This window comes from Sinocyclocheilus anshuiensis, unplaced genomic scaffold, assembly GCF_001515605.1.
Source record: "Sinocyclocheilus anshuiensis isolate Anshui unplaced genomic scaffold, SAMN03320099.WGS_v1.1 scaffold2253, whole genome shotgun sequence".
NCBI classification, from domain to species: domain Eukaryota; kingdom Metazoa; phylum Chordata; class Actinopteri; order Cypriniformes; family Cyprinidae; genus Sinocyclocheilus; species Sinocyclocheilus anshuiensis.
The window spans coordinates 67,098-81,792 of NW_015551131.1; the positions used below are offsets into that span (position 1 = coordinate 67,098).

General features: G+C 36.8%; 1 protein-coding gene and 1 pseudogene across 1 annotated transcript in view; both read left to right on the top strand.

Annotated features, from left to right (window-relative positions):
* Positions 1 to 7,707, top strand: part of LOC107663199 (DNA topoisomerase 1-like) — a 15,634-nt pseudogene extending 7,927 nt beyond the window's left edge.
* Positions 7,708 to 12,082: 4,375 nt separating this feature from the next.
* plcg1 (phospholipase C, gamma 1) overlaps positions 12,083 to 14,695 on the top strand; it is an 88,665-nt gene continuing 86,052 nt past the window's right edge. Inside the window, exons 1-2 of the mRNA XM_016453378.1 lie at positions 12,083 to 12,282; positions 12,872 to 13,153. Coding sequence (XP_016308864.1) covers positions 12,937 to 13,153 — 217 coding nt within the window. The 5' untranslated portion in view covers positions 12,083 to 12,282; positions 12,872 to 12,936. The remainder of the gene's footprint in view (positions 12,283 to 12,871; positions 13,154 to 14,695) is intronic.

A 14,695-nucleotide genomic window follows, 5' to 3' on the forward strand; every position in this document is an offset into this window, starting at 1 on the left:
TATCTGGCTGTTTGTCTGTCTATCTATCTGTCTGTCTCTCTGTCTATCTGGCTGTCTGTCTGTCTGTCTGTCTATCTATCTGTCTGTCTATCTATCTATCTGTCTGTCTGTCTGTCTGTCTATCTGTCTGTCTGTCTGTCTGTCTGTCTCTCCGTCTGTCTGTATCTATCTATCTGTCTGTCTCTCCGTCTGTCTGTATCTATCTATCTGTCTGTCTCTCCGTCTGTCTGTATCTATCTATCTGTCTGTCTCTCCGTCTGTCTGTATCTATCTATCTGTCTGTCTCTCCGTCTGTCTGTATCTATCTATCTGTCTGTCTCTCCGTCTGTCTGTATCTTATCTGTCTGTCTGTCTGTCTATCTATCTATCTAAAAACTAAAATAAACTTAAATGTAGTTTGTTTTCAAACTTTAAGTATTATATGTATTTGTAGTTATATTTGTGATGATGAAGCTGCAGTTTAGTACATTTAAGATATATTAACTTAAATGTACAGTAATATCAAATAGCACACTACAGTTAAAATTAAGATGAAGTACTTTACATGTGTATGCAAGCACATGTAAGGTAGTATGTTAGTCAACACATCAATATAAGTGTACTTTGAAGCTCGACAAAATAATGATAATGATTTAAAATGCATTTTAAAGTAAAAGTTTTAATTTGACATTATTATAACACACACTTCTTAAAGTGTACTTAAGTGTGTTAATAAACAGTCATGAAAATAAACTCTCTTTAAGTCACTTAAGTGGCATTTTTATATTATTATTATTATAGTATCTGCAAGTACAGATTTGAAGTACACTACAAGTGCACATACAATGCAATTAAGCACACTTATTTCTCACAAGTGTTAGTTTAGTGGTTAATAATCAGAGGAATTGGCTGTGCTGATCAGAGCGCTTGACATGAGGCAGCCCATATATTTAGCTGGCTATTGTTGTTGTTGTTGCTCACCGCTCATAGAGGAGTTGTTTATCCTGAGAGCGTGTCAGAGGGCCGCTTCCTGAGTGTGTTGTGGCCGACCTGATCCTGTTTTGCTTTGGCAGATGTGTCATGCTCAAACTCTGATAATATCTTTCATACAGATCTTCAGCAGAAGGAATGTCAGTTTTCCTCATGAGATTTCACTGTCAAGTTAAAACAAATCCTTTTATCAACAAGCAGTAAAACTGTAAATTGTACTTTGAATATGATGGTCCTCCGTTGTCTGTTGTCCTGTTGTTTAGGTTCAACCCAAAGCGCCTCCAGGCACCAGGTGGAAGGAAGTTTGTCATGATAATAAAGTCACGTGGCTGGTGTCGTGGATGGAAAAAATTCAGGGCTCCATCAAATACATCATGCTCAACCCCAGCTCCAGAATCAAGCTCAGAAACGGCCCAATCCCAGTTCTATTTTATACCCCTTCCCCTTGTCCCTTGAAACAGAGTGTCAAGGGGTAGGGATGAAAATATTCCCCTAAAATGGGACACCACTACTATACCGTTACACGTCATCGTCTAGCTCCTACAATAAACACACCTATACTGGTGTGCATTAGAGCCTTACCGTTCTATATAGTATTGCGCTGCTTACTGACAGACACACACACACACACACATACATGTTTGTTTCTGTGAATTGTGGGGACTTTCCATAGATTTCTACTTTTATCCTGACCAAACGATATTTTCTATCCCCTAACCCTAAACCCACCCCTTACAGAAAACCTGTAGGCATTGTTACACTTTCAGATAAACATCATTTACTATTTTTACTATTTTTTTTTCCCCTCGTGGGGACCGCAGGCCGGTCCCCACAATGTCAAAAATTTCAGGTGTTACTATCCTTGTGGGGACATTTGGTCCCTTCAATGTAGCATAAACAAGTACACACACACACACACATATATATATCGGAGATCACACAGCTCACATCCAGGAGCAAACTTGTCACCGCTGCCCCACGACTTTTATTAATAACAGGTTAAATACTGAATCACTACATTATATTTTCCAGCAACGAGAGGATAAAATCTTTTTGAAGTAAACTCACTCATTGTAAAAAGAGATGCACAGATGCAATGTAATGGTCTGGGTGTTTGTCCCTTTAAGACTCTGATTCGGGGTTTCCTCTGCCCCTGCACTCCTGTGTGTATGCTGGGGAAAACACATTGTACTTCCTATTGTTTTGTTGCACCTTCCTTTAACACTAATACATTCGTTGATGGTGACCTGCATCGTGTGTTTCTTTCTTCCATAACGCACAATAGGTTACAGCGCGTACAGGCAACTTTCATCTCTCTCTCGAATTGGCAATATTTGAGAAAAGGGTTTAGCGATTAATAATTATTGGGGGACTAGCCCCCCTCAATGTCTATGGTGGTTATTGCCCTGATCAGACATGAAAATATGTTGTGTCAGTCTTACAGTGTGGGGTCAATAAGATTTTAAGCAATTAATACTTTTATTCAGCAATGTTGCATTAAATTGATCAAAAGTGACAGTAACGACTTGTACATTGTTACAGAAAACAAAAATAAATGCTGTTCTTGTGAAGTTTCTATTCATCAAATAATCCTGAAAGCTGATCAGCACAACAGTTTCCAGCACTGATAATAAATCAGCATATTATAATGATTTCTGAAGATCATGTGACACTGAAGACTGAAGTAATAATGCTGAAAATTCAGCTTTGATCACAGAAATAAATTACATTTTACAATATATTCAAGTACAAAGCAGTTATTTTGAATTATAATAATATTTTACAACAGTTTTTTTACTGCATTTTTAATTAATGCAGCTTTGGTGAGCATAAGAGGCTTCTTTCAAAAATCTTACTGACCCCAAATTTTGAATGGACCGTTAATCATTAAGTAGTCGACTAATTGATTAATGGTCCTATGCAAACTTTGAATGACAGTGTATATTGACAAACTGGCTTATGAAATACAAACAATGGACTTCTGAGTCATGAATTGTTGAGTTGATTTTGAATCAGTTCATTGGAAGAAATTGACTGTTGATTTTTGCGTGTGTCTCAGGGAGAGAAGGACTGGCAGAAGTACAAGACGGCGCGGCGGCTGAAGAAGTGTGTGGAGCACATCCGAGCGCAGTACCGCGAGGACTGGAGGAGTAAAGAGATGAGGATCAGACAGAGAGCCATCGCTCTGTACTTCATTGACAAGGTCTCACTTCATCACACAGGCCAGCTGTTACATTCACTACATTTGCTTTCTGGGAGCAAATAAGTAGAATTGGTCTAATCTAGCATGCATATTACCAGCATATTGGCTGTTTATTAGTACTTATAAAGCACATATTAATGCCTTATTCTGCATGACTATATTTTAGATCCCTTAAACCACCCCATACCTAAACTAAACAACTACCTACTAACTATTAATAAACACCAAACTATGAGTTTATTGAGGGAAAACTCTTAATAGTGAATATGTGTTTCCTAATCTAAAGTGTGAACTAGTAATTTTTTTCTTATAATAACATATATCAGTGATCCTCGACTGGATGTGCTTCAGGGCCCAGATTTTAATTGGACCACAAAAATACAATTATTGCACAATTATTAGTAAACAAAAATATACTAAATCAAACATTTATTTCACATGAATACATTTATTTAAATTATTTATTCCATGGTCTTGTCTGAATACTGGATTCTGATTGGCTGGCAGGTATGCATTAAAACCGTTTAATGCACCGGTAGTTCCAAGTCAGTTTAATCACCGTTCTATATTAATGCGCTGCTTTAATTGATACACACTAACCAACACACACACACACACACACAGAGAGAGAGAGAGAGAGTTGGAGATCGCAGATCGCAAATAAACTTGTTGTCAACACTTACCCGCGATTTGTATTAATAAAATAGCCTAGATACTAGATCGCTACATTATATTCCTCAACAGCGAGGTGGTAAAATCACTGTTTTTGAAGTAATTAATAGTTTGTAGAGAGACGCGCAGACGCAGGTAAAGCACACACAACTGTCATCTCTCTCGATCGATAATTAATTGAAATAAATGCTATAATTCATTCAAATAAATGTGGTCTTACCGCACTATTTCATCTCTGTGTGTGATTTGAAGCGGACCGAACGCTAGTGCTAACGAACTGTAACTGACGAAAATAACTGTCATTTTTACCCTTCCAGTCAAATATTGCGCTGCAAAGAGCAGTACTAGTTTTAACTGGTCTATAACTTGGCAAATGACCATGGAATAAGACTTCCCGGGAAAAGACTCCATCTGTTACTACAACAAAGTCCCCGTGGAGAAAAGAGTGAGACAATCTAAATATGTGCCACATATTGGTGATATTTAAAGAGATAGTTCACCCAAAACTGTCATTAATTACTCTCATGTCGTTCCAAACCTGTAAGACCTTCGTTCATCTTCGGAGCACAAATTAAGATATTTTTGATGAAATCCGAGAGCTGTCTGACCCTGCATAGACAGCAAGGATATTAGCATGATCAACGCACGTAACGTAGCAAGTACATCTGTAAAATGGTCTATGTGACATCAGGGGTTCAACCGTAATTTTACGAAGCTACGAGAATACTTTTTGTACACAAAGAAAACAATAATAACATAATTTATTCAACATTTCTTCTTCAGTAATCAACGTAATCAGCGTTGTTTACATTCAGTAGAAATGTAAATAATGCTGATTACGTTCTTGGATACGCTCCAAAATGGCAGAAGACGGTAACTCGGGGAGAAGAATTGCTGAATAAATTATACCGGGAATGAGAAGGACGGCAGATACGGTGGGCTGCTGCTCTCTGCGTGTGGAGCACATCAGACTGCGTCCTCAGATGGATGGACAGGACTACGTGGTGGAGCTGGACTTCCCGGGAAAAGACTCCATCTGTTACTACCTAAACTATACCTTTAACATCTTTTTTGGATGATGGGGAGGGAGATTTAAGATGTTCTTCAATATTTATTACTAATAAATATATATTGTTTTTGTTGTGTTAGGTATTTAAAAACCTTCAGTTGTTCCTTGAAAACAAGCAGGGGAAAGATGATCTGTTTGACCGACTCAGTGTAAGACCTTCATACTACATTTCACCATGAACGTCCTCCTTCCTAGTGTGCATCTTGTTTAAACAAGCCCGTTGTGGGAAAGGATAATCAGGAAAAATCTATCAGTTTATTTGAGACAAAATCTAAAAAAAAAAAAAAGTAAAAGTTTGCATACAGTCAGGTCCGGAAGTATTCGGACACTGACTGAGTTTTTGCGCTTTTGCCTTTATACACCACTACAATGGATTTGAAATAAAACAATCGAGATGTGATTAAAGTGCAGACTTTTAGCTTTATTTTAAGCGGTTCCACAAAAAAAAAGTCTGCACTTCAATCACATCTCGATTGCTTTTTTTCAAATCCATTGTAGTGGTGTATAAAGGCAAAAGCATGAATACTTCCGGACCTGACTGTATGTGTTTTGTGTTGAGTGTCATATTTGATATATCATGCTTTTGTGGCTCATTTAGTATGATGTAGTGAGAATATAGAGCTCATACTGAAGGAGGAAAAAAGCTTTCAGTTTTATTCAGACCCAAATTGAGCAAAATGATGCAATTTGGTGCAGATGCTGATATTTATATGGACACAAAGTAAGGTGAAACTCTGACGTAATGTAATAAGTGAGATTAGTATAACAGACTACTTGCATAAAATGATACAAATATCAGTTGTCACTATATATATCTCCAATAATACATCTTAGTAAGATGATACTTAATTGCTTAGTTTGATGATCACAGCTCTGTAGTTCAAAATATATAATGCAATGCAATACGAGGACTGAGAGATGATCATATTTGATACTCATATTTGAACACGATTCCTTAAAAAGCAAGTATGTGTAATCAAGTAAACCTAAGCTGCTTCATTCCAGTAAATGTTTATCTTGAAATATTACTGATAATATAAAAGTTATTCTAACATTTATAAAAAAGTCAGTAGATTTCACAACAAAAAGACGTGAACCACAACCTTTACAATTATACTAAAAATGTATCAATCAGACAACAGAAGGCATGGAGTAGATTGTATGCAGAAGGTTTTTTAGCAAAGTTTTGATCATTTAGAGGCTTTAGAATTTGCATATCAAATATAATACCGTAGGCTTTAAAGTGATGTGCACCGTCTGCTCTGTCCTTTAGACATCAATTCTGAATAAGCACCTCCAGGAGTTGATGGATGGGTTGACGGCGAAAGTGTTTCGCACTTATATATTATACATTACCCTCCAACAGCAGCTCAAAGAACTGACCAGCCGTGAGTCTGTTCGGTCCATGTCTGTGTACTTGATTAATTATTTGCTGATACCCAAACAGTTTAGCAGTTTCGTTATTTATAGATGGCATTTTGTTTCAAAATTCTTTAAATGACCTAAAACCCCCTTCATCCTGATTGTTACAGCTGATGACAACATCCCTGAGAAGATCCTCTGGTATAACAGAGCGAACCGCATTGTGGCTGTTTTCTGCAACCACCAGAGGGTGCCACCAAAAACTTTGAGAAATCCATGCACAATTTACAGCCCAAAGTACGAGTGATTAAAATCACCATCAGTAATTTGAATTCTGGCCTTTTTGCTGTCATCAACAAACAGAAACCTTGTGTATCGGTATTGTAGATAGATGAGAAAAAGAAACAGCTCTCTGCTGCCAAGAAGGAACTTAAAGCAGCCAAAGCCGACGCCAAGACGCTTCATGATGAGAAAAGTAAAAAGTAAGCAGCCTTTTATTTAAATCTCGTGTTTTCATTTTCTGAAAAACTGGAAACTGATCCGATGTGTATTAACACAGGTAGTAAAAAGGAGATATAAAGGATTGTTATATCAGAGCCATGCATGTTTTCTCTGATAAATGTGTGTGTTTGTTGCGTTGAGGGCAGTGGAGACGAAGAAGAAGGCAGTGCAGAGGATATCTGAGCAGCTGATGAAGCTGGAGGTTCAGGCCACAGATCGTGAGGAGAATAAACAGATTGCATTGGGCACGTCTAAACTCAACTACCTGGACCCGCGAATCTCAGTCGCCTGGTAAGAGAAATCTGTGTGTTCACTTTGACTTTGGCAAGTTGGACTTCATTCTAGTAGTCTAACCTTTACTGTAGAATTAGTGCTAAAGTACTAGTGTGGAAAGGTTGCATATGTCCCTTCAAAGTAAAGAAGGGGAAATCATGCAGGCGGGAAACAATGGGCTCTGGCGGTTTTCCTCTTGTATGTAATGTCCATGGGTGGGAATAGTGGCGGATTAGGCCCCGAGAAGGGTCTGTGCCTGAACCAGACTCCTGCCTCTGTGTGTAACTGTCATCAGCCCACCTCTCGGCTTATTTTTGGAAAAACTCCCTGCTATGACACAATGGCCCGTTCACCAGTTTCCAAATGCGAGGACTCTTTGTTTTGGAAAAGCGTGGAAGAATATCCCTTTGACCTTTACCCATGCTAAGCGTGTGTTTGTGAAAGAGACTTTCTCCAGCCATGACATATTGTTTACTACTTTCTTCCCTTTACAGGTGCAAAAAATGGGGAGTTCCCATTGAGAAGATCTACAACAAAACACAGCGAGAAAAGTTTGCCTGGGCTATCGACATGACAGATGAGGACTTTGAGTTTTAAAACTTTTATTTTATTGTTGTTATTTTGATGAATTGTTTATCAAGACAATTTAGCACAAGGTAATGTAAAAAATACAGAGCAAGCCAGTAGTTTCTCTCAAAATAAGGGTCTACATGAGTTCAGGGGTTATTTGTTTAACCCATACTGCATTATTGAAAACAGAAGAGGACCTGATACTGAGCCTTGCTGAACACCATGGCTTTATTCAAGAAAGGCTGTAGTTGTTTCATATCATGCTGTGATAGTTAGTATCCTTTGGTTTTAGCCTTCAGATTTATTGATGAATTGTATATTTTCATAGAAAAAATAATGAAATACTGCAACCCCTGATATCCTTAATGAAAGAAATGTTAAATGAGAAATTGTGTATAAAATTGAGTTAAAGAAGAAAAAAAGTTTTTAGCTGACATATAAAGAAAAGCAATCAGAGGCACCAATGTCATGACGAGGCATTGCAACAAAATGTGAATATAGCCTTCTTTTTTTGTTGTTTTAATGTTTCTATCAGGGAGGAACCTTTCATTTTTAATGTGTGCAAAGAAATTTGTTTTACCAAAAGAATATGATTTTAAATATAGCCATTATTACTGTGTATCCTGTTTAGCATTACCCTGTTTTTTTTTATTATGAAATTTAATTTCTGAGAATTTGCTGTGCTATAAGAGTTTCTCATGAAAGGAAATTATTTATATGTTGCACGGCACTAGTTACCAGTATATATGAAAGCTTGTTTATTCCAGTTGGTAACTCCTTAATCTATGAATCCATAAATGAAGAAGTCCATCATATACACTGTCAATAGAAAAATATTTTTCTGACCACTGTGATGAATTATAGAAATCTATTAGGCAATGTACTTTTTAATATGAAGTCTTGTAAGGTTCTGCTTACAGTTTTTAAAAGCAATGAAAAGCAGCTAGGCTTTTTAACATTTTATCCATATTTCACCCAAGTTTATAGCCCTTTTTTGTTTTATACCACATTTTAAAAAGTAAGAAAAAACGTATCTTAAAAAAATATTTTTATACCAATCGAGAAAAAGGCCCTTTCTGTAGGACTGCTTTTTTTTGTATATTTTAAATGGCCATAAATTACACTGAAGTCATATGGTACCTGGTTAGAGCTTAGACATTGTTGTAAATGTTATATGCAAGATTAATAACACAATTAAACAACCACATTTTTCTGTAATTTATTGGGCAGTATAACAATGTAAGCTTCAATGTTGATTTTGCTTTGCATTAGTGTAGTAGGACATTATCAGGTTACATAGTCCTTTTGTGAAGGTTATGTATTCAGTGTAATTGACAGTTTTGTCATTTGTCATTTTGTCAATTGACATTAACTCTTAGTGTAAGCCAAGTTTAGTTTAAGATTGATTTTTAAGTCTATTGATTTATATAGACATTGTTTACAGTAATTTAATGACAGAGAAATGTATATGTAATTTAAATGATATTGGGTTTTAAATGCGGGAAACTGAAGTGAATTAAAATAGAATGCTCCGTACTTGTATGAAACAATATTTGGTAAAAAAAGACTGCCCTATGTAGCAAAAGGACAGATTTACACATTCCTGAAGAAATATAGAAAAACTTCATCTGAAGAGGGTTTTCCTTGTTTAAGCATTTGTTTATTAACATTATATGCCTAGAATAAAGGTTTTAAAGTCGTACCCACATCCTCCGTGTCTTGTGCTTTGAACATGTGAATGCGCCGTGAAGGCAGCGATCTGCACCTGCGGCTTTGGTTTATAACCTCTTCCTATGAGGGCATTGTGCAATTGCATGTATGTCTGCTGTCACATTATGCTGCATACCAGTTTTGATTTGCAGAATATGCTGTTCTAAAAAAAAAAAAAAAAGGTTATGCTTTTAATGGAGTCTCAGAATCAGAGATCTATTGACCGAGAGAATCGTATACGGAAGAAGTGGCGAGTGTTAACTTCAAATCCTGGTTTTTCAAATTCCATTTTTTTGGTTTTGTTAGTGTGTGCATGACACTGCATGACATTGCAGCCACGATGCAATCAATGCACATCACTAGATTTTCATTTCCAGTGTAAGTGAACCAGAAGTAGTTTTTAAAACCTTGATCAGACTACCAAAATTTAAAAAAAATTAAATAAAATAAAAAATGCAAAATTACTTATTTTATTTATGTCTTAGAATTTCACTCTATACACAACCACTGCATACTGTTTCACATAAAGTACATACTGAACAGTTTCACATGCTTTTTACACAAAATAGTAGGTAGTACACAGTGGATACTGTGCAGCATATAATAAGCAGTACGCTAGTATTGTATTCAAGCATACGCTGTGTCTGAATATGCCTACTTAATATATAGTATGTAAAAAAAAACAGTGCACCAAAAGAGTAGTATGTCCAAACTTATGGTATTCGAAAAACAGTAGGCAAAAAGTAGCAATGCAACTAATGCTGGCCGGTCACATGACAGTAACAGCATGGCGGGTGTAGCACGTCCAGATTTCATTCTCTGAAAAAAGTTTCAAACTATATGTAGTACCTACTAGAGAGTATGTGATTTCAGACGTAATAGTCTAGGTCACCTGTGTATCCAGTACACAGTACATATTGAATGATAAGCAAATAGTATTCTAGTCTGAACATAACCACACTAAACCCTTTTTCAACACTCTTTTTTTTCTTCTTTTTTTAATAAACACACTATATATTGCAGCCATAGTAATTCTGGTATTGTAGTACAGTACTATTCCAAAGAACCATAATGCATACTATTTAACACTTTAAGAAATACTGTGCAGTACATCGTACACACAACAATAATCAACCAGTATTCCATTCTGAACATAGCCATACCGAACAGTTTCACATACTTTTTGTTCAAAATAGTAGGCAGTATACAGTGCATACTGTGTGGTATAGAGTAAGCAGTACACTAGTAATGTATTCCAAACAGCCTAGGTCACCTGAGTATCCAGTTCAGACAGAAAATTCAAACACTGTGCATAATATACACACTATATTTTGCAGCAGGCATAAGTATGGTATTATTGTAGTATGCTATTCAAAACAGCCATAATGTGTATTATTTCACACACTTTAAGAAATAGTGTGCATTACACAGTATATACTAAACAGTAAGCAACTAATATTCCATTCTGAACATAACCACGGAGAATAGTGTATCACATTAGTTTTACATGAAATAGTAGGCAGTACACATATAGTAAGCAGTACACTAACGTATTACACTAGTAATGTATTCCAAATGTTGTCTAGGTCACCTGTGTGTCCCATTCATACAGAAAATTAAAATACTGTGCGTAATATACACACTGTCAACAATAGCAAGTACAGTTTTGTAGTATGCCATTCTAAACAGCCATAAGGCATACTATTTAACACACTTTAATAAATAGCATACAGTACACAGTGCATACTGAACAATAAGCAGCTAACATTCCATTCTGAACATAACCACACTAAATAGTGTTTCACATACGTTGTACAAAAAAATAGTAGGCAGTGCACACTGTGCAGTATATAGTAAGCAGTACACTAGTAATATATTCCAAATGTTGTCTAGGTCACCCTGTGTGTCCAATTCATACAGAAAATTCAAATACTGTGTGTAATATACACACTGTCAACAATAGCAAGTTCATATTATTTCACACACTTTGCAATGTAGTAAAAGTGTAGTATACAATATATACTGATCAGTGAGCAACTAACATTCCATTCTGATAATAACCACACTAAATAGTGTTTCACATACTTTCAAACAAAATAGTAGGCAGTACACATATAGTAAGCAGTACACTAATGTTGCCTAGGTCACCTGTGTGTCCAATTCATACAGAAAATTACATGGTAATATACACACTGTCAGCAATAGTAAGCATAGTATGCAGTATACTATTCCAAACAGCCATAATGCATACTATTTCACACACTTAGCACAGAGTACACAGTCCACACTGCGCCATTTGGTATAATAGTAGTATGCTATTCCAAATAGCCATAATGCATATTATTTCACACACTTTGCAGTGTAGTAAAAGTGTAGTATACAATATATACTGATCAGCGAGCAACTAACATTCCATTCTGATCATAACCACACTAAATAGTGTTTCACATACTTTCAAACAAAATAGTAGGCAGTACACATATAGTAAGCAGTACACTAATGTTGCCTAGGTCACCTGTGTGTCCAATTCATACAGAAAATTACATGGTAATATACACACTGTCAGCAATAGTAAGCATAGTATGCAGTATACTATTCCAAACAGCCATAATGCATACTATTTCACACACTTAGCACAGAGTACACAGTCCACACTGCGCCAGCGCTCTGCTCCAGCGGTGTCTGGAGAGCGGCGCTGTGTCTTTAAGAGGCCGAGCTTCGCTGCGCGTTGGAGGGATCGGCTGATGGGGGAAGGGCTCTGGCTCTGGCTCTGGCTCTTTTACTCTTGCACTCATGGCGGAGAGCAGACCTCACACCGCCGCCGCTCGGATCTGCCAAAGCCGCGTCTGATCAGGAGCACAGGACGGCATGAGCGCTGCTGAGATCGAGGACAGACTGGACGTTGTGTTTCTGCTTTTACTGAGTCCCAGAGAGCCAGCTGCATCCATACACGGTAAGACAAAACAAACCTGATATTATTATTATCATCATCATCATCGTTACCAACAATATACACGCTCCGATCTTTCTGTTGCATCTCATGTGTAGCCTTTCAAATCTGATCGGTGTGTCGAAACAATTTAGAAATGTGTAGTATTTAATAGTATTATTATGAATAAGCACCAGTGATTTTTTGTTTGTTTGCTTGCATTCGTATAAAGTGATCTTATTGATTGTATTAGATCAGCTCTATTTAATGTTTACACGCACTCGACTTCAGATTACGGTATACATCAAAAGGAATGATTCTTATGGTCTGTGTTGTTCATTTATATGTTATAATAATAATAATCCATGCATTTCATGCGTTGATTACCAATACATATCAGACATTCACCATATGACATTTCTGTAATGTATAATCTGCCTTTATAACCACCAAAAAGGCCAGTAAGTCCAAGTTAAATGGACACATGTGGATGCATCTTACAGCAGGCCTCTGTGTTTTTTCATAACTGATGTATATGCTGCATACGCTGCTAATATTTCATAGTGGTGTTTTGTGATGTTTCTAATGCCCCTTTTCTTCCTTATTTTCATAGGTGTCCTCACCAGGCCTGGGAGGCTGTGAGTTATTGGGAAAGGAACTGAAGAACAAACAGGGGAAATGGCTGCGACCGCGGGCTTCTCCTCCAACGGACCTGTACCTTGGACGCTGAGCGACACCGAGGTGAACAATCTGTACCGGGATCTGGAGCTGGGCACTGTACTGACGCTCTTTTACTCCAAAAAGTCCCAGAGGCCCGAGAGAAGGACGTTTCAAGTCAAGCTGGAGACCAGGCAGATTATCTGGACCAGAGGAACGGATAAAATCGAGGGCGAGAGTAAGTTAAGGCTTGTTTAGTTTAAGGTTGGTGGATGATAAATCAGTGCTTGGCATTATGGGTTCAGAAAAGGGTGGTTGGTGTTATACATTTGCATAATTCATAACCACAGTTTGGGTTTTGAATGTGCCATTAGCTATTAATAAACATGCTTAATAGTGGTTCGTGTTTAGACAAGCATATTCTGTTTGGGAAACATAATGACGGCACACAAACCTGCACTGTCAATGTTTTCATATGAAGAGCTTCATTCACTTATTCAACCGTTTTCTTGGTGGAAAATGACGGGTGTTATGACTGGTCATGCTTTAATTTAAAGTCCAATTCTCGCCATTAACAAACTATTAACTACGACTTTTGCCTCAATTAACTCCTTATTTGCTGCTTATTAATAGTTAGTGCGGTAGTTGTGAAGTTTAGGTGTTTAGAGATGTAGAATATGTTCATGCAGAATATGTGCTTTATAAGCACTAATAAACAGCCAATGTGTTAACAGGCATGCTAATAAGCAACTAGTTAATAGTGAGAATTGGTCCCTATGCTAAAGTGTTACCGTTTGGTTTGATATTTACGACAAGTATAACAGTTTTTGGTTTCTTCAGCCTCCGGATTCTCCGTGATTTTCGTTTGTTGCACTGAATTGATCATGTTTGGTAACACTAAATGGTTTTGTTTTGGGCGAGCAGTAGGTCTTGGTTGTGTGCTAACAGGTTTAACAGTAGTGTACTTCTCGTCTCGGCTCTGATTGTAGGGCAGGCCCATCTGCGCTGCTGTTTTCCTGCGGCGGGATGTCTTACACACAGCTGCGCTTTGCTCCGGATGCACCAGCCACACTAAACAGAAGAGAGAAAAAACACCCAGTGAGCCTCAGCGAGGTGTAATTGTGCGTCTGAAGTAGGGCTGCAGCTATCGATTATTTTAGTAGTTGAGTATTCTACCGATTATTCCATCGATTAATCGAGTAATCGGATAAGAAGTAATTTTTCTTTATTAAAGAGCAATACTAAATATACAAGAGATAATAAGATAGATCTCTTAAAATAAACAACTAATTTGTTTTCTTTCTAGAAAAATTAGCATTTTTATTGCTGAAATTGCATACATTAATAACCGTGAAAACTAAACCCATTTAATGCATTTAATTGCCAAATTACATTCAAATACAAATATATAAATAAAAAAAAATATATAATATAAAAAAATAAATAAAAATACAAAAATTGATTTCACATTACTTTAAAAAAGGTAAACAGTACAAACTAAAACTAAGGCATAAATCAAAATATTAGTAAAAAAAAATAAACTAAACATTGCATTTGTCGTGCAACTTAACTTTCAAGTTTCAGGCTAACTAAAGCTCAAGCATGACATGAGCCTTCACTGTCTTCTTGGAAGGCTTTGTGGCTTTTGTGAGAGGCACACATCAGTGGAGAGGAAGCGTAACTTGGAACAAGAACAAGAGACCATACACAATTTTTAAACACATTTTTCTGCAACATGAAATTAGAGTTATTTGGAGAATAAACCCTCTTAAATGTCCCT